Here is a 20698-nt window from a genome sequence, read left to right as displayed (position 1 = left end):
TCCACGTCTTTGCCAATACTATTTTCTTTTTCTGTTTTTATAGTAACCATTCTAATGAGTATAAGATGGTATTTCATTGTAGTTTTAATTTGCATTTCCCTAATGATTAGTGAGGTTGAGCATCTTTTCATATGCTTATTGGCCATTTGTATATCTTCTTTGGAGAAATGTCTTTTCAAGTACTTTGCCCATTTTTTAATTAGGTTGTTTGTTTTTTGTTGTTGAGCTTTTAGAGTCCTCCATATTACCTGGTTATTAATACTATGTCAGGTATCTGATTTGGAAATATTTGCTCCCATTCTGTGTCGATATTGCCTTTTGATGCACAAAATTCTTAAATTTTCATAAAGTCCAGTTCGTCTATTTTTATTATTGTTGCCTATGCCTTTGGTGTCATGTGTGAGAAATCATTGCCAAATCCAACATCCTGAAGCTTTTGCCCTATGTTTTCTTGTGAGAGTTTTATAATTTTAAGTCTTATGTTTGAGTCATTTTGAGTTAATTTTTTTATGGTATTGCATAAGGGTTTGTCTTAGTTATTTTGTAAGTGGATATTCAGTTTTCTTAGCACCATTTGTTGGAAAGACTATCCTTTCTGCATTGAGAGATAACTGGCATTCTTGTTGAAAATCACTGGACCAAATATACGAGAGTTTATTTCTGGGCTATTTATCCTTTTCCCTTGGTGTGTATGTCTTCTTTTATCCCAGTACCTTAGTGTTTTGATTACTGTTGCTTTGAATGTTTTGAAATCAGAAAATGTGAGTCCTCTATCTTTGTTCTTTTTCAATATTGTTTTGGCTATTTTGGATTCCTGGAGATGCTGTATGAATTATAGGATGAGTTTTTCTATTTCTGCAAAAAAGTCATTGTGATTTTGGTAGTGAGTGTATTGAATCTTTGGGTAGTTTTGACATTTTAACAGTGTCATGTCTTCTGATCCGTGAACATAAGATATATGTCCATTTATTTATGTCTTTTAAAATTTCTTTCAGCAATATTTCGTAGTTTTCATTGTATGGGTATATGTCTTTCACTTCTTTAGTTAATTCCTAAGTATTTTATTCTTTTTGCTGCTTTCATAAATGGAATTCCTTTCATAATTTTCTTTTCAAATTGTTCATTGTTAGTGTATAGAAATGCAGCTGATTTTTGGGTGTTGACTTCTATCCTGTTACTTCACTGAATTCATTTATTTTAATAGTTTTGTTGTAGAATCTAGGATTTTCTGCAAATAAGATGATAACATCTGTGAAGAGATAATTTTACTTTTTCTTTCTGATTTGGATAGTTTTTATTTTTATTTTTATTTTTTGAGACAGAATCTTACCCCGTTACCCAGGCTGGAGTGCAATGGTGCGATCTTGGCTTACTGCAACCTCCGCCTCCTGGGTTCAAGTGATTCTCCTGGCTCAGCCTCCTGAGTAACTAGGGTTAAAGGCATGCACCACTATGCCTGGCTAATTTTTTGTATCTTTAGTAGAGATGGGGTTTCACCATGTTGGCCAGGCTGGTCTTGAATTCCTGACCTTGTGATCCGCCCGCCTCAGCCTCCCAAAGTCCTGGGATTACAGGTGTGAGCCACCACGTCTGGCCCCTTATTTTTCTTTCTTAATTATTTTCTTAATTATCCTGACTAGAGATTCCAGTACTATGTTTAATAGAAATGGCTAAAGTGGGCATCCCTGCCTTGTTCCCGATCTTAGAGGAAAAGTCTTCCACTGTTGTGTATGATGTTTGCTGTGGGTTTTTCATATATGGCTTTTATTATGTTGAGGTGATTTCATTCTGTTCCTAGTTTGTTGAGTTTTAACGATTCAAGTGTTAAATTTTGTCACATGGTTTTCTGTATTGAGATGATCATGTTATTTTTTCCCCTTTATTCTTTTAATGTGGTATATTGATTGTTTTTTTATGTTTAACCATAACCATCCTTGTTTTCCAGGAATAAATTCCACTTAGTCATGGTGTATAATTATTTTAATATGCTGCTGGATTTGGTTTGCTACTATTTTGTTAAGGAGTTTTGCATCCGTGTTCATATGTGATCTTGTTGTAGTTTCCTTATGGTGTCTTTTTCTGGCTTTGGTATAAACATAATGCTGGGCTTATAGAAGGAATTAGGAAGTGTTCCCTCCTCTTGAACTTTTTGAAAAAGTTTGAGAAGGGTTGATATTAGTTCTTCTTTAAATGTTTGATAGAATTCACCAGTGAAACCATAAGGTACAGGGCTTTTCTTTGTTGGGCGATTATTGATTACAGATTCAGTCTCTTTAGTAACTAGTTATAGGTCTATTCAGAGTTTCTTTTTCTTCATGATTTAGTCTTGATAGGTTTTTATTTCTAGGAATATGTCCATCTCATCTAGGTTGTCCAATTTGTTGACATATAATTGTTGATAATATTCCCTTACAGTCCTTTCTTATTTTCAGAAGATTAATAGTGATGTCCCTTTGTGAATTTCTGATTATATTTTATTTTTTATATTTACGTATTTATTTTTCTGATCTCATTCTTCCCATCATAGAATTCCTGATTTTAATAGAAGATGCAGAGCCTTCTTGTTGTTCAGTGTAGCTAAACATTTGTCAATCTTGTTGGTTTTTTCAAATAACAAACTGTTGGTTTGGTTGATTTTTTTTTTTTTTTTTTCTGTTGTTATTCTAGTTTCCATTTCATTGATTTCTGCTGTAATCTTTTAAATTTCCTCCCTTCTGCTTGCTTTGGGTTCCATTTGCTCTCATTTTTCTGGTTTCTAGAGATGAAAATCTAGATTATTGATTTGGTATCTTTCCCTTTGTTTGGTATATATACTTAACAACTATAAGCTTTCCTCTTAGTACTGTTTTAGCTACGTCCTTTAAGTTTTGATATGTTGTCTTTTCACTTTCATTACTCTCAAAATATTTTCCAATTAAAAAAAATTTCTTCATCAACCTGTTGGTTATTTTGAAATGTGTTGTTTAATTTCCACATAATTGTGAATTTCCCAAATACCCTTCTGTTACTCATGTCTAATATAATTACGTTGCAGTTGGAGAACAAACTTTGTATGATTTCATTCAGTCCTTTTTAATTTATTGAGGCTTATTTTAAGACCTAACGTAGTCTGTCCTGGAGAATGTTCCACATGCACTTGAGAAGAATGTGTATTATCCTGTTGGTGAGTGTATTATTATGTAAGTGTCTCTTAGATCTGGTTGGTTTATACTGTTATTTCCTGTATTTCCTTGTTGATCTTCTGTGTGGTTGTTCTGTTATTAAAAGTGAAGTATTTAATCTCCAATCGTTACTTTGTGTGTGTGTATGTTCTAATATACAGTCTTGCTGTGTGTGTGTGTGTGTGTGTGTATTCTGATATACAGTCTTGCTCTGTTGCCCAAGCTGGAATACAGTTGTGAGACCATAGTTTGCTGTAGCCTCAACCTCCTGGGCTCAAGCAATCCTCCTACCCCAGCCTCCTGAGCAGCTAGGACTACAGCCGTGTGCCACTGCACCTGACTGATTTGTTTATTTTTTGTGGAAACAGGGTCTCCCTGTGTTGCCCAGTGTGATCTTGAATGCCTGGCCTCAAGCGATCCTCTTGCCTCAGCCTCCAAAAGTACGAGGAATACAGCCATGAGCCACCACACCCGAACTCCAACTATTATTCTTGACTTGTCTGTTTTTCTCTTCAATTCTGTCAGTTTTTGTTTCATTTCTTAGGTCTCTCTTTATATGCATATGTTTATAATTGTGTCTTACTGAAGATTTGACCGTTTTATTAGTATCAGAGAGTCTTCTGTGTCTCTGCTAATTTTTTTTTTTTTGTCATAAAGTGTTTTTAGTTCTAATATAAATGTTGTTTTTCTGGTTCTCTTTTAGTACTGTTTGCATGGTGTATGATTTTTCATATTTACCCTCAATTTATTTGTGTCTTTGAATCTATACAGATGTCTCTATATAGACAGAATGCAGTTACTTCCTGGTTTTTATGTTTGCCATTTTGCAATTTTTTTCTGTATGTCTTATGTCTTTTTGTTCCTTTAATCCTCCTTTATTACCTTCTTTTTCTTCTTCCCTTTTTTTTTTTTTTCCTTAGAGACAGGGTCTCATTCTCTCGTCCAGGCTGGAGTGCAGTGGTGTGATCACACAGCTTACTACAACCTCAAACTCCTGGGCTCAAGCAATCCTTCCACTCCAACCTCCCAAGGAGCTGGAACTACAGGCACATGCCACTACGCCTGGCTAAATATTTGTATATTTTGTAGAGATGGGATTTTGCCATGTTTCCTAGTCTGGTCTCAAACTTCTGGCTCAAGTGATCCCAGCCTCACAAAGTGCTGGGATTACAGGCATGAGCCACCGTGGCCAACCTCTTTTCTTTTTTTTTTTTTTAGATGGAGTCTCGCTGTTGCTCGGGCTGGAGTGCAGTGGTGCATTCTCGGCTCACTGCAAGCCCCACCTCCCGGGTTCATGCTATTTTCCCGCTTCAGCCTCCCGAGTAGCTGGGACTTCAAGTGCCTGCCGCCACGCCTGGCTAATTTTGTTTTTGTATTTTTAGTAGAGACGGGGTTTCACCATGTTAGCCAGGGTGGTCTTGATCTCCTGACCTCATGATCCGCCCGCCTTGGCCTCCGAAAGTGATGGGATTATAGGCATAAGCCACTGCGCCTGGCCTATTAGTTTCTTTTATGTTAAATATTTAATAACATTCAGTTTTGATTTTTGTTGTTGTTGTTTTTTGCATAATTTTGAGTTTTTTTGTGGTTTCCCTACAGATTAAAATTAATATCTTAATTTAAAATAAATGAGTTTAGATTAAGGGCAACTTAATTTCAATGGTACACAAACCTTTTCTCTAATATAAGGTCATTCCTTTTCTCTACTTGATGCTGTTGTTGTCATACAAATCACACTATTATACATTTAAGTCTCTCAACACAGTTTTTATAATTATTGCCTTATGCAATTGTCTTTTATTTATTTATTAATTTATTTTTTGAGACAGGGTCTCACTGTTGCACAGGCCGGAGTGCAGTGGCATGATCATAGCTCACTGTAGCCTCGAACTCCTGGACTCAAACAATCTTCCCACCTTAACCTCCTCAATAGCTGGGACTACAGGTGTATAACACCAATGCCCAGCTAATTAAAAAAAAAAAAAATTTGTTTTGTTTTGTTTTGGAGATAGGATCTCGCTGTATCACCCAGGCTGGAGTGCAGTGGCATGATCGTAGCTCACTGCAGCGTCAAACTCCTGGGTTCAAGGGATCCTCCCACCTTAGGCTCCCAAGTAGCTTCTACTCCCACTACGCCTAGCTAATTTTTTATTTTTTAAGTTTTTTCTAGAGACAGGCATCTCTCTATGTATCCCAGGCTGGTCATGAACTCCTGGCTCAAACCACTTCGTCTCCCAAAGTGCTAGGATTATAGATGTGAGCCATTGTGCCCATCTGTAGTTATCTTTTAAATCAAATAGAGAAGAATAAAGTTACACACGTCTTTACATTTGTAATATCTTTTATATTTGCCTATGTAATTGTCTTTACTGGCGTTCTTTGTTTGTGCTTACTTCAATTGCTGTCAAGTGTTCTTTCATTTCAAGCTGAAGGACTCCCTTCAGTGTTTCTTATAGAACAGGTTTCTTAGTGATGACTTCTCTGAATTGTATTTAATAATATCTTAATTTAGCTTTCATTTTTGAAGGATAATTTTGATGGTATGGAATTGTATTGGTTGGCATTCTTTATCTTTTAACACAATATGGCATCCCCTAGCCTTTATGGTTTCTGATAAGCTGCTAATCTTACTGAGGATTCCTTGTATGTGATGAATGGTTATGCTCTTGCTTTCAGGATTTCTCTTTGTCTTTATCTTTCAACTGTTTGACTGTATAGGTGTGGATCCCTTTGAGTTTTTCTTACTTGGAGTTTGATGAGCTTATTGGATCTGTAGATAATATTTTTCATCAAATTTGGGATATTTTTGCCCATTATTTTTTCCAACATTCTTTGTGTCCCTTTCTCTGTGTCTTCTCTTCCTGAGACCCCCATTGGTACACATGATTGTGTGTCACAGAATATCCGAAGCTTCGTTCATTTTTCTTCAGTCTTTTTCTTTCTGTTCTAGCCTGGGTAATCTCAATTGACCTGTCTTCAGGTTCACTGATTGTTTCTTCTGCCTGCTCAGATGTGCTCTTGGCTCCCTTTTCTTTACAGTTATATTTTTCAGCTCTATCATTTTTATTTGGTTCTTTTACAAGTAATTTCTGTCTCTTTGTTGTTAATTTTATTTGGTAAACATTGTTTTCACAATTTAATTCTTTTTTTTTTTTATTATACTTTAAGTTCTAGGGTACATGTGCATAACGTGCAGGTTTGTTACATATGTATACTTGTGCCATGTTGGTGTGCTGCACCCATCAACTCGTCAGCACCCATCAATTCATCATTTATATCAGGTATAACTCCCAATGCAATCCCTCCCCCGTCCCCCTTCCCCATGATAGGCCCCGGTGTGTGATGTTCCCCTTCCCGAGTCCAAGTGATCTCATTGTTCAATTCCCACCTATGAGTGAGAACATGCGGTGTTTGGTTTTCTCTTCTTGTGATAGTTTGCTAAGAATGATGGTTTCCAGCTGCATCCATGTCCCTACAAAGGATGCAAACTCATCCTTTTTTACGGCTGCACAGTATTCCATGGTGTATATGTGCCACATTTTCTTAATCCAGTCTGTCACAGATGGACATTTGGGTTGATTCCAAGTCTTTGCTATTGTGAATAGTGCTGCAATAAACATACGTATGCATGTGTCTTTATAGCAGCATGATTTATAATCTTTTGGGTATATACCCAGTAGTGGGATGGCTGGGTCATATGGTACATCTAGTTCTAGATCCTTGAGGAATTGCCATACTGTTTTGGTTGAACTAGTTTACAATCCCACCAACAGTGTAAAAGTGTTCCTATTTCTCCACATCCTCTCCAACACCTGTTGTTTCCTGACTTTTTAATGATTGCCATTCTAACTGGTGTGAGATGGTATCTCATTGTGGTTTTGATTTGCATTTCTCTGATGGCGAGTGATGATGAGCATTTTTTCATGTGTCTGTTGGCTGTATGAATGTCTTCTTTTGAGAAATGTCTGTTCATATCCTTTGCCCACTTTTTGATGGGGTTGTTTTTTTCTTGTATATTTATTTGAGTTCTTTGTAGATTCTGGATATTAGCCCTTTGTCAGATGAGTAGATTGCAAAAATTTTCTCCTATTCTGTAGGTTGCCTGTTCACTCTGATGGTAGTTTCTTTTGCTGTGCAGAAGCTCTTTAGTTTAATTAGATCCCATTTGTCAATTTTGGCTTTTGCTGCTGTTGCTTTTGGTGTTTTAGACATGAAGTCCTTGCCCATGCCTATGTCCTGAATGGTATTACCTAGGTTTTCTTCTAGGGTTTTTATGGTATTAGGTCTAACATTTAAGTCTCTAATCCATCTTGAATTAATCTTCGTATAAGGAGTAAGGAAAGGATCCAGTTTCAGCTTTCTACTTATGGCTAGCCAATTTTCCCAGCACCATTTATTAAATAGGGAATCCTTTCCCCATTTCTTGTTTCTCTCAGGTTTGTCAAAGATCAGATGGCTGTAAGAGTCCTCAGAAATAATACCACACATCTACAGCCATCTGATCTTTGACAAACCTGAGAAATTTAATTCTTTTTTTGAGACAGAGTTTCACTCTTGTTGCCCAGGCTGGAGTGCAGTGGTGCAATCTTGGCTCCCTGCAACCTCTGCCTCCCAGGTTCAAGTGATTGTCCTGCCTCAGCCTCCCGAGTAGCTGGGATTACAGGTATGCGCCACCAGGCCTGGCTAATTTTGTATTTTTACTAGAGACAGGGTTTCACTATGTTGGTCAGGCTGGTCTCCAACTCCTGACCTCAGGTGATCTGCCCACCTCGGCCTCTCAAAGTGCTGGGATTACAGGCGTGAGCCACTGTGCCCAGCCACTTTATTTCTTTAGACATTTTTTTTTAGTTCTTTCAACATATTTCTAGTAACTGAATAAAAATCTTTGTTGATTAAATACAAGGCATGGTATTCCTGTGAAATTTTCTCTTGACTTCTTTTTTCACTGTATGTATGGCTTAGAATTCTCTGTTTCTTTGCAAGTGTCATAATTTTTTTTGTGAAAACTGAACATTTAGGAAACATAGTGTGGCAACTGTGGAAATTAGATTCTCCTCCTTGTGGTTTGTTGTTGTTGCTGTTTTCTAAGTGCCCTTTGTAAAGTGTGTATTCTTTGTCATATGTGACCACTGAAGTCTCTGTTAGGATAGCTTAATAGTTCATGATTAGACTGAGATTTCTTTAAAAGCATTGACCCAATAAACCTCCCAGCCTATGCCAGCTGGTTCTGTGTGCATGTGCTGGGACATGCTTTTAGCTTTCACATCCCACTTGCACAGGGCTTCAATGCCAGCCAGAAATGAGAGGTGTTCTCAGAGCTTCTTCAGGCATCCATATAATTGCACATGCATATGGGTTTCTAAATTCTCAGGAATGTGTTGGAGTTTTTTAAGGCCCCATGGGCATGTTATTTCCCAGATTTTTCTTTTAATTTTATTGTTCAGCTTTTTGCTTGCTCTGGCTGGTATCACTATTTTAGATAGCTATGATGTTAAGTAATTACTGCTGATTGTTTTATACAAAACCCCAGGATAGAGAGCTCTGAGTCTGGTAAAAATAAAGATAGACCCTGTGAATAGGGCTTTTCCTGGGAGCTGCCAGACAGGTCAAAAGTGAGATTTTTCTAGAGATTGGATTTTTGGGGAATTCCAGACCTATTCTACCTGTCCAGTGCATACTAGATTACTGGTTTTCACAGCAACTGTCTTTGGGCAGCATTTAGATTTTAAGTTTATGATAGAACTAAGGAGAAATTGAAAGGTAAAGGGCAAGTTCAAATGCCACAAAGTTTATTTTTCTTACTGAAAATCAACCTTAACATAAAAACAAAAACTCTCCTTGGATTGTTCCTAGCCTTCCATGAATTTCCAAATTACTTAGCTCAGGCTGCTATAACAAAATATCATAGACTGGGTGGCTTAAACAACAGACATTTTTTCTTGGTTTTGGAGACATAGAAGTCCAGGATAAAGGTGTCAGCAGATTTGGTGCCTGGTGAGGGCCCTTTTCCTGACTTTGTCATTGTATCCTCACATGGTAGAGAGAGCAAGGTCTCTGGTCTTTCCTCCACTCCATTTCACCCCTCCCCATTTTTTCTTTTTCTTTTTTTTTTTTTTTTTTGAGACGGAGTCTCGCTCTGTCGCCCAGGCTGGAGTGCAGTGGCGCGATCTCAGCTCACTGCAAGCTCCGCCTCCCAGGTTTACGCCATTCTCCTGCCTCAGCCTCCCAAGTAGCTGGGACTACAGGCGCCCGCCGCCTCGCCCGGCTAGTTTTTTGTATTTTTTAGTAGAGACGGGGTTTCACCGTGTTAGCCAGGATGGTCTCGATCTTCTGACCTCGTAATCCGCCCGTCTCGGCCTCCCAAAGTGCTGGGATTACAGGCTTGAGCCACTGCGCCCGGCCCCCATTTTTTCTTAAGTACACTTAATCTTGTCACGAGGACTGTACCCTCTTAATCTCATCTAAACCTAATTACCTCTCATAGTCCCCAGCTCCAAATACCATCAGAATAGTATGCAGGGCTTTGATATAAGAACACAATTCAGTACATGGCACCAGAATTATTAAAAAGTTGGTTTTGACAATTTTGACTTGTGTTCTCATTGCTTTAATGGAGTAGCAGGTTTTCTTAAAGTTCTTACTCTGCCATTCTAGAAGTGCTTTCTATAAAAAAACTTCTATATGAAAAGTTTTATAACATTTTCATCCTTCCAATAAGATCCCTCATGCCCATTTATAGTTAATCCTAATTCCCATCCTCAGTATAGTTGTTTATAAGTTCTTTTCTGTTAAATTTTTCTGAAGGCCACATTAAAAAGTGTAAACTTGTTATAAAAGTTAGATAACTGAGTGACCAGCTGAATTATCTTACAAACCAATGACTTTCAAATATCTGTTTGTTTCCAAGCATTTTAGCATGAGAGGTGGAAGGAACCTGTGACTCTGTGAGCTATTTTGATGTACACACAATCCATCTACTTTCCATTGACTTCATTAATTTACCACGCTTTAGTTTTTGTATCATTTGAGAGGATAGTAAAGATTTTGATTAGCTTTAGTCTTTCATAAGGATGGGTGTGTTATTATATTTCTAGGGTAGCCACTAAAAGTATAGGAACAAAAGGTACAACTTACTAGAGTAATAGAGGAAAAAATTCAAAAAAGAAGAACCAGAATAGAATTAGGAAATTGTTTGTTTTATTAACTGTCTGATCTTTTTCAACTTTGGTGATGGAATAAGTTAAGAATTTGTTGGCCGGGTGCAGTGGCTCATGTTTGTAATCCCAGCACTTTGGGAGGCCAAGGTGGGTGGATCACCTGAGGTCAGGAGTTCAAAACCAGCCTGGTCAGCATGGTGAAACCCCATCTCAGATTAACTGGGCGTGGTGGCACATGCCTGTAGTTCCAGCTACTCGGGAGACTGAGACAGGAGAATCACTTGAACCTGAAAGGCGGAGGTTTCAGTGAGCCAAGATCACGCCTCTGCACTCCAGCCTGGGTGACTAGAGCGAGACGCCATCCAAAAAAAAAAAAAACCTGCTTGGCAGGATTCAGTCTTATACAGACTAATACAGAGTGTGGAATGAAGGAATACTCTCCAGTTACTATTATGAGATTTCCTAATCTTGTTACTTAACACCTAATAAGACCAGTATGAAATGGAAAATTACAAACTAGTTACACTCATTAGCACAGATACAAGAATCCGAAAACTGAACCTCCAAGTATAGAGAAAGGATTATTGATCTTGAATTAGAGTTACTCTCGAATATAGGATGATTAAATGTAGTAGAGTGTATCAGTTAAGAGCCTAGACTTCGTAGCCTGATTGCCTTGGTTTGAATCCTACTTTTACCATTCATTAGCTTGAGGTATATTTCTTACTTCTATTCCTTGTCTTTTAATTGGGGTAATAATGGTATCACCTCACAGGGTTTTTCTGATGATTGAATGGTTAAAATATGTGAAGTGTTTAGGACAGTGTCTGAATACTAGGAGCTAATTGGTGTTAGATAAAATCAACTACTGTAACCTGCCATGTTAACAGAATAAAGAAGAAGGCTATATGATATCCCAATAGACAAAGAAAAACCATTAAAATAATTTCATTAGTGATTAAAAATGTAATAAAATAGGTTAGAGGGGAGCCTATAAACATGAAAAACTTACATCATGTATTTTATTTAATGGTGATAGATTTAAAACATTCCTTTTGAGATTCTATCATTGCTTCCTTTCACAGGGCTTAATAATTTCAGCAAGGCCAAAAATAAGAGAAAGAAAGGAAGGAAGATAGGTACAAGGATTAGAAAGGAAGAGAGAAAACTGATGTTATTTGCAAAAGAATATATGGTTAATACTGGAATTAATATGAAAGTTTTCACAGAATTACTGATTACAAAATCAATATATCAAAAGCAGTTGCAGGAAATGGAAGTTCCTTAAAAAGAATATGACACTGCGATTCCATTCCTAGTCATGTAATCAAAAGAAATAAAAATACATGTAGATACAAAGACTTGGATGTGAATGTTTATAGCTGCATTACTGATAATAGTCAAAAAGTGGAAACAATTCAAGTGTCCATCAGTGAGTGAATGGATAAACAAAATGTGTTATATTCATGCAATGAAGTACTATTCAGCAATAAAAAGTAATGAACTACTGATATAATATGGATGAACCTTATAAATGTTATGATAAATAAATCTATACATGTATACTATAGTGGTCCCATTTATATAAAATGTCCAGGAAGTGCAAATCTCTAGAGACAGAAAGCAGACTACTTAATTAATTACCTGGGGTTGGGGGTTGAGTAGGGGTTGATTGCATATGGGTATGAAGGATATTTTTGGGTTATAAAAATGTTCTAAAACTGGATTATGGTGATGGTTGCACAACTCTATGAATTTATTAAAAATCATTTAATTGTACACAGTTGACCCTCAGTAACACAGGTTTAAACTGTATGAGTCCACCTACATGTGGATTTTTTTCAACCAACTGCAATAGAAAGTACAATAAAGTGAGATGTGAAATCCATGTATGTGGAGGGCCTACTTTTCTTATGTGGGAGTTCCATAGGGCTCACTTTGGGACTTGAGTATACTCTGATTTTGGTGTAGGCAGAGAGTCCTGGAAACAGTCCCTCAGATATACCAAGGGATGACTGTACTTAATACCCTAATCATTTCCTTCCTTTCATCCTGATCTGACTACATAAATCCTTAAACCCCCTTTTTGGGGGAGTCAGGGAGGAGTTGATAGATAAAGGTTAAGAATTGGGGTCTGTGAGTATGTGGGCGATATAGACAGGAGGGATCATGAGTGAAATAGATACTGAGAGAACCAGTCCACCATATAATTTATAAACAGTATATTTTGAGAGAATGAGTTTACCCACATAGACCCTCTCAACCTTCTTTATTCATTTACACAAAAAGAACCCCCTTGCTCTGAAAAAATAAAAAGTCAGGAACTATTTGATCTAGTTTACCTCATCTTCCCTTTTACCCACTCATAATCCAATGTGACAGTATACACATATATACTTGTTTATCTTAATAAAAGATTGTAAGTAAGTTAGAAAAGGTAAATACACAATGGAACTCATTTTTTAAAGCAGTGATATTTTTGGAGAAGAGAAAGCTTTTTTAAAATTTTAAAATCAGCCTGGGCGCGATGGCTAATGCTTATAATCCAGCACTTTGGGAGGCCGAGGCGGGTGGATCACTTGAGGCCAGCAGTTCAAGACCAGCCTGGCCAACATGGTGAAACCCCGTCTCTACTAAAAATACGAAAATTAGCCGGGTGTGGTGGCGGGCGCTTGTAGTACCAGCTACTCTGGAGGCTGAGGCAGGAGAATTGCTTGAACCCGGGAGGCGGATGTTGCAGTGAACGGAGATGGCACCATCGCTCTCCAGCCTGGGCGACAAGAGTGAAACTCCGTCTCAAAACAAAACAAAAAATTATAAAATCAGTATTTGAATTTATCTTTTATAATGTAGATTTCTAAAATGTTTTACTGCCTTCAAAGTCAGTATATTCCTGTACTTAAACGTGTTATGTTGGCTGGGTGCAGTGACTCACGCCTGTAATCCCAGCACTTTGGGAGGCTAAGGCAGGAAGATCACTTGAGCTTAGGAGTTCAAGACCACCCCGGGCAATGTAGAAAGACTTCGTCTCTAAAAAAAGTGAGCCAGGTGTGGTGACGTGCACCTATACCCCCAGCTACTTGAAAGGCTGAGGTGGAAGGATCACTTGATTCCAGGAGATCAAGGCTGCAGTGAGCTATGATGGCGCCACTGCACTACAGCCTGGGTGACGAAGTAGGACCCTGTCTCAAAAAAAAAACAAAAAAACAGCGCTTTATTGCTTGTGATTTATATAACAACAATATGTTTAAAATTTTTTCTTTTATGTTTCCTTGTGAGTTTTTCAAAAATTTTAATTTTATTTGAGACAGACTTTTTCCTGTAATTACATTGTTTTATTCTTGAAATAGCTAAGAAGTAATTTTATTAGTAAATCATTTAAAAATAAATCATTAGTTATTGTGTTACTTGAGGGACTTTGGCTGTGTTATTATTTCTGTATGTTCAGGAAACTGCCTAAGTCACATGTGTACTGTTCAATGAATTACCACAAACCTTTTTCACTCCTGTGTAACTATTACTTAGGTTAAGAAATAGATGGAGTAAATTTGAAAGTTGCAAGGATTGTCAAAACAAAGGCAGGAAGGAGCTAAAGAAATGGCCACTTACTTAAGGATTCCTCTTTGGCCTACAGAGAAATATCCTTCTGTATTTTTAAATGTATTTATATGCCATGCTATTTCAAAAAACTGTTGTATTTTCTTCTTGCTTTGACATCGATGGATTTAAATTATTTATTGTGTATTTGATGTAGGAATACGGTTGGACAGAATGAACTGAAGATTACAAGTGATGAAGTGATAAATTCAGGATTGATTTTTGAAGATAAGCCGAAACCTTCCAAACAGTCACTTCAGTCTTACCAAGAGGCTTTGCAGCAGCAGGTATTGATTCATTTACTCATTTACTGTTGAACATCTTAAGTGTATGCATGGTGGTCCCTTAGAGCTCAGAGTGTGGCAGGGGAGGGGAAAAAAAACAGTTAATTATAGCTCAAAATGCTGAGTTTTGAAGTGGATACAGTAAAATGCTCTTGGAAGCATAGGATAGGGAAAATAATTGCCTGGGGCACTTGGGAGAACTTCACACAGTGGTTGATATTTGAGCTGCATGTTGCGCAATGAATACGTTAGAAGTTGCTGGTGTATACAAAGAATGGAATTGGTCTGGAAGAAGGGGCTGGAGGGTTAGATTGTTCTAGTAGATTATGAAGGACTAGCTAATAAGGAGTTTTCAGTTTCATCTGGTTATGGGCAGCTGAAGGAAGGAAATTTTAAGCCAAGAAAAGTATGAAAGGATTGGTTGCTTTGAGCAGATTTATCTTTTATGAAGATAATTGGTTGTGATTTGGAAAATTGGGAAGAGATGTGGCAGGGAAATTATTTAGTAGATAGTCCAATAAGGAAGTGATGAGGCCCTGAACCAGATGGGGATGTTGGGGAAGACATCTAAGAGATAATTCTCAGGTTTCATTGACAGGACTTAGGTATAGGGAATGAGAAATAACAGAGGGTTTGAAGACGATTCCTAGGAGAATGAGGCTCTAAACCAAAATAGAGAAAACAGGAAGTAGTTCATGTTTACAGAGGAGGATAATGGATTATTTTGTAGTTTGTAATATTTGCAGAGAATTTAAGAGTAACTATCAAATGTGTATGGTTCTTTGTGGGAATTCCCTTACCCTCTGAGAGGGCCCTGGGACTCTAACTTAGTTACTTTTCTATAGAATTCCACTTGGATTTCTTTTAAAAGTACTTTTGTTCAATTTTTACATGGGCAACTTTCTTGATTTTTTAAATTACAGAATTACCAACATTTTTGTATGTTAGGATTCTACAAATAAAAGACTGAATTTTAAATTCAGAATCTGTTTTTGAATGAGCATGTTAAGAACAATGACAAAACTAGATTTTTCAATGATAGAGGTCTATTTGATGTGTGTGATGACTTCTTTGGCTGTGCTGGAGCAAAAGGTTGCTTAAATTTACTGTGCATATAGTTATGAGTTTAAAAGTGACTTTCCAAAATGTAGACACTTGTTTATTGTCTATCCGTATGTCTCTACAGAACAACCCTGTGCTTATACTTAGTGATAATAAGAATGCGTTTGTATTTTTACTTAATACAGCTTCACAGAAATATTGCAGGTTTGGTTCCAGACCACCACTGCAATAAAGCAAATATCACAATGAAATAATTCACATGAATTTTTTGGTTTCCCAGTGCATGTAGAGTTAATCTTTACACTATACTGTGGTCTGTTAAGGTGCAACATGTCTTAAACAAGGTACGTAAACTTAATTTAAAAATACTGTATTGCTAAAAAAAATTTAGCAAGTCATAATCCTTTTGCTGGTGGAGAGTGTTGCCTCAATATTGATGGCTGCTGACTGATCATGGTGGCAGTTGCTGAAGATTAGATGGCTGTGGCAATTTCTTAAAATGAGACAACAGTGAAATTTGCTGCATCAGTTGACTCCTCCATTCATAAAAGATTTCTCTAGGATATGATGCTGTTTGATACCATTTTATCTGCAGTAGACCTTCTTTCAAAGTTTGGAGTCCTCTCAAAACCCTGCTGATGCTTTATCAACTTAGTTTATGTAATGTTCTAAATCTTCGTTGTCATCTCAACAATGTTCACAACATCTTCACCAAGAGGAGACTCCATCTCAAGAAACCACTTTCTTTGCTTATTCGTAAGAAGCAACTCCTCATCCATTGACATTTCATCATGAGATTGCAGCAATTCTCTCAAGTCTTCCGTGCCTCACTTCTAATTCCAGTTCTCTTGCTATTTCTTCCACATCTGCAGTTACTTCTACCACTGAAGTATTGAATCCCTCAAAGTCATCCATGAGGGTTAGAGTCAACTTCTTTCAAACTTCTGATACTGTTGATATTTTGACTTCCTTCCATGACTCACAAATGTTCTTGATGGCATCTGGAATGGTAAATTCTCTCCAGAGGGCTTTCAGTTTAGGTTTCCCAGATCCATCAGAGGAATTACTGTCTGTGGCAACTATAGCTTTATGAAACATATTTCCTGAACAGTAAGAATTCAGTGTCAAAATTACTCCATGAGTTAATGGGCTACAGAATAGATATTGTATTAGCAAGCATGACAACAACGTTAATCATATTGTATATCTAGCTCTTGGTTGACCAGGTGCATTGTCAATGAGCAGTAATATTTTGAAAGGAATCTCTCTCTTTTTTTTTTTTTTTAAGTAGTAAGTATCGACAGTGGACTTAAAATACTCAGTAAACCATTATTGAAACAGTTGTGCAGCAATCCAGGCTTTGTTGTTTCCTTTCTAGAGCACAGGCAGAGTAGATTTAGCATCATCCTTTTTTTTTTTTTTTTTTTTTTGAGACGGAATCTCATACTGTCGCCCAGGCTGGAGTGCAGTGGTGCGATCTCAGCTCACTGCAAGCTCCGCCTCCCAGATTCACACCATTCTTCTGCCTCAGCCTCCCGAGTAGCTGGGACTATAGGCGTCCGCCACCACACCCGGATAATTTTTTTTTTTGTATTTTTAGTAGAGACAGGGTTTCACCGTGTTAGCCAGGATGGTCTCCATCTCCTGACCTCGTTATCCACCTGCCTCGGCCTCCCAGAGTGCTGGGATTACAGGCGTGAGCCACTGTGCCTGGCTGATTTAACATCATTCTTAAGGGCCCTAAGGTTTTCAGAATGGTATATTAGCATTGGCTTCAACTTAAAGTCACCAGCTGCATTAGCTTTTAATGAGGGAGTCAGCCTGTCCTTTGAAGCTTGAACCTAGACATTGACTTCTCTTTACTAGCTATGAAAGTCTTCTTTTAATACAAGGCTGTTTTGTCTCCATTGGATATCTGTTGTTTAGTGGAACCACCTTCATCAGTTATCTGAGCTAGACTTTCTGGGTAACTTGCTGCAGCTTCTCCATCAGCACTTGCTGCCTCATGTTGTACTTTTTTATTTTTATTTTTATTTTGAGACAAAGTCGCACTCTGTCGCCCAGCCTAGGGTGGAGTACAGTGGCATGATCTTGGCTCACTGCAACCTCGAGGGCCTCACGAGTAGCTGGGACTGCAGGCACCCGCAATCACGCCCAGCTAATTTTTTTTTTTTTCTTTTCTTTTCTTTTCTTTTCTTTTCTTTTTTTTTTGTATTTTTTAGTAGAGGTGGAGTTTTGCTATGTTGGTCAGGGTGGTCTCTAACTCCTGATCTCAGGTGATCTGCCTACCTCGGCCTCCCAAAGTTTTGGGATTACAAGTGTGAGCCCGGCCCATGTTGTACTTTTATGTTATAGAGATGGCAGCTTTCCCCCAACTTCATGAACCAACCTCTGCTAACTTGCAAGTTTTCTTCTGCAGCTTCCTCACTTCTCTCAGCCTTCATAGAATTGAAGAAAGTTAGGGCCTTGCTCTTGTTTAGGCTTTGGCTTAAGGAAATGCTGGGCTGGTTTGATCTTCTATTTAGACCACTAAAACTTTCTCTATAACAGCAATAAGGCTGTTTCACTTTCTTATCATTCATGTGTTTACTGGAGTAGCACTTTTAATTTTCTTCAAGAATTCTTCCTGTGCATTTACAACTGGCCAAAGTATTTATTTAGCATAAGAGGCCTAGCTTTCAGCCTATCTATGCGTTCGACAAGCCTTTCCCACTAAGCTTAGTCATTTCTCACTTTTGATTTAAAGTGAGAGGTGTGACTCTTTCATTCACTCAAACACTTACATGCCATTGTAGGGTTATTAATTGGCCTAATTTTAGTATTCTGTCAGGGAAAAGAGAGACCCAAGGAGAGGGAAAGAGACTGGGAAATGGCTGATTGGTAGAATAGTCAGAATACATATGACATTTATCCATTAAATTTGCCATCTTATGTGTGTGTGATTCATGGCGCCCCAAAACAATTAAAATAGTAACAGTAAAGATCACCAATCACAGATCACCATAACAGATATAATAATAATTTTAAAAGTTTGAAATATTGTGAAAATTACTAAAATGTGACACAGAGACATGAAGTTAGCCCGTGCTGTTGGAAAAATGTTACTGATAGACCTCCTCAGTGCAGGGTTGCCATAAACCTTCAATTTGTAAAATATGCAATGTCTGTAGCTGGGCGTGGTGGCTCACGCCTGTAATCCCAGCACTTTGGGAGGCCGAGGTGGGTGGATCACGAGGTCAGGAGATCAAGACCATCCTGGCTAACACAGTGAAACCCTGTCTCTACTAAAAATATAAAAAATAGCTGGGCATGGTAGGGGGCTCCTGTAGTCCCAGCTACTCCAGAGGCTGGGGCAGGACAGTGACGTGAACCCGGGAAGCAGAGCTTGCAGTGAGCCGAGATCGTGCCACTGCACTCCAGCCTGGGTGACAGAGCGAGACTCCCGTCTCAAAAAAAAAAAGAAAAAAATGCGATGTCTGCAAAGCACAATAAAGTACAGCACAATAAAATGAGGTATGCCTGTATTTAAAGTTGCCAAGCATTCCCCAGAGAGCGTTGATCCTCCAACCTCAGAATTTTGGGAATAGAGTTTGCCTAGGGAAAGTAGGTCTGGTAAGGTTGAGGGTAGACTTTGTGGCAGGGCATTCCCCTTGAAAGGATAGATGAAAAAGGAACATAGGGAGATCTGATGGTCCCATGGAACTGTCAGGGTTAGAGAGGGAATGGCTCAGGTAGACACTGGGGGAGGGAAGGAGGAGTTGGTTGAGTCTGAAATAGCCTTAGAGGCTAGAAAGTCATTTGGTGTATATAGAGGAACAGGGGCTATGTATTCTAGCCATTGAATTATTTTTATTTTTAATGTTATTTATTTATTTAGAGACAGTGTCTTGCATAATGTTGCCCAAGCTGAAGTGCAGGGGCACAATCTCGGCTCACTACAAACTCCACCTCCTGGGTTCAAGCAATTCTTGTTGCTCAGCCATGCAAGTAACTGGGATTACAGATGTGCGCAACCACACTCGGCTAATTTTTGTATTTTTGGTAGAGACAGGGTTTTGCCATGTTGGCCAGGCTGGTCTTGAACTCTTGACCTTACATGATCTGCCCACCTTGACCACCATAGGCATGAGCCACCACACCTGGCCTAAAGTATTTTTACATTGAGTATTACGTATTTGTGATTTTAACCTTTGTAGGGGAGTATACTGAAAAAAAAAAAAACATCTGGTATTACTAACTTCTTGTATTGGAATATTTGTCAGTGTTTATTTTAAATATATTTCATGTTGTCAAGATTCGGGAAAGAGAAGAAAGAAGGAAGAAAGAACGTGAAGAAAAAGAAGAATATGAAGCTAAATTAGAAGCTGAAATGAGAACATACAATCCCTGGGGAAAAGGTGGAGGTGGTGCTCCTCTCAGGGATGCAAAAGGAAATCTGATAAGTATGTTATTTCCACTGACTTGTTTTTAAAATAAGCTAAATTATTTTTAACTTTTTAAAAGACTAGGGAGTAGAAAAAAGTAGGAATCATAGCCTCTATAGCAAGGTATGTATGTAACTTAATGCATATGAGGTATTTTGAGAATAAATATAATAACAGAGGCTAGAAAGCATTTCTTCTCAGAATACTATTCATTTGTTTTTATTGTAAATATTTCATCCTCTGATGTTGATAACTCAGCTGCAGAGAAAAGCTCATGTTAGTTGATAAGTTTTTACTGAAACCGGTACTTAGAATATTTTGTTTCCTCGTAAAAACTGATAAAACCCATATTACAAGTTAAAAACTAGTAAGATGTCTTAGAAATAAAGGATCTGAAACAGTTTTGGGAGGGGATTTTGTGTTTAATTTATATATGCAATATACCTGCTCATTGCAAGAATTCCTTTGAGAAGAAAAAAGACATGATCATAGAAACTTTCTAGCAGGTTTCATAATTTGTTGATTTATCTTTCAATTATGTACTCTCAAAAATGTTTGATCTAGTAATCACACAACAAATACTTCGAAAGCGTGGCTTTATACAACTTGTTATATATAGTTGTCTGTTGGTAACCGTGGAACATTGGTTCCAGGATCTCCTGTGAATACCCAAATCCATAGATGCTCAAGTTCCTGATATAAGATTGGTAAAGCATTCACATATAACCTACACATATCCTCCTGTATACTTTAAATCATCTCTAGATTACTTGTAATACCTAATACAGTGAAAATGCTATGTGAATAGTTGTGATCTTGTATTAGAGAATAATGACAAGAAAAAAAGACTTTTTACATGTTGAGCACAGATGCAAGCCTCCATTTTTTTGTTTTTTAATGTTTTTGAATTGTGGTTGATTGAATCCACAGATGTGGAACCCGCAGTTACAAAGGGCTATTGTATATATTAGGATGGTCTCTGTTTAATGTTTAGTTAAGCAGAATAAAAGTAG

The 20698-nt window shown here is 37.7% G+C and overlaps 1 protein-coding gene across 17 annotated transcripts in view; it reads left to right on the top strand.

The window, feature by feature from the left end:
* The window catches only part of CSPP1 (centrosome and spindle pole associated protein 1), a 131894-nt gene that overhangs the window by 55056 nt on the left and 56140 nt on the right, over window positions 1-20698 (top strand). For all 17 annotated transcript variants that reach the window (XR_004059278.1, XM_010371598.2, XM_030937824.1 and 14 more), the window contains 2 exons: window positions 14073-14202; window positions 19556-19703. Coding sequence is in view for 16 of the 17 variants with exons in the window: in XM_010371598.2 (XP_010369900.1) it covers window positions 14073-14202; window positions 19556-19703 (278 nt within the window). In the remaining variant the exon portion in view is untranslated. The remainder of the gene's footprint in view (window positions 1-14072; window positions 14203-19555; window positions 19704-20698) is intronic.

The sequence above is a fragment of the Rhinopithecus roxellana genome, chromosome 9 (genome assembly GCF_007565055.1).
Source record: "Rhinopithecus roxellana isolate Shanxi Qingling chromosome 9, ASM756505v1, whole genome shotgun sequence".
NCBI classification, from domain to species: domain Eukaryota; kingdom Metazoa; phylum Chordata; class Mammalia; order Primates; family Cercopithecidae; genus Rhinopithecus; species Rhinopithecus roxellana.
Note: the sequence above shows the minus strand (reverse complement) of the source record. Positions and strands in the feature narration are given on the sequence as shown.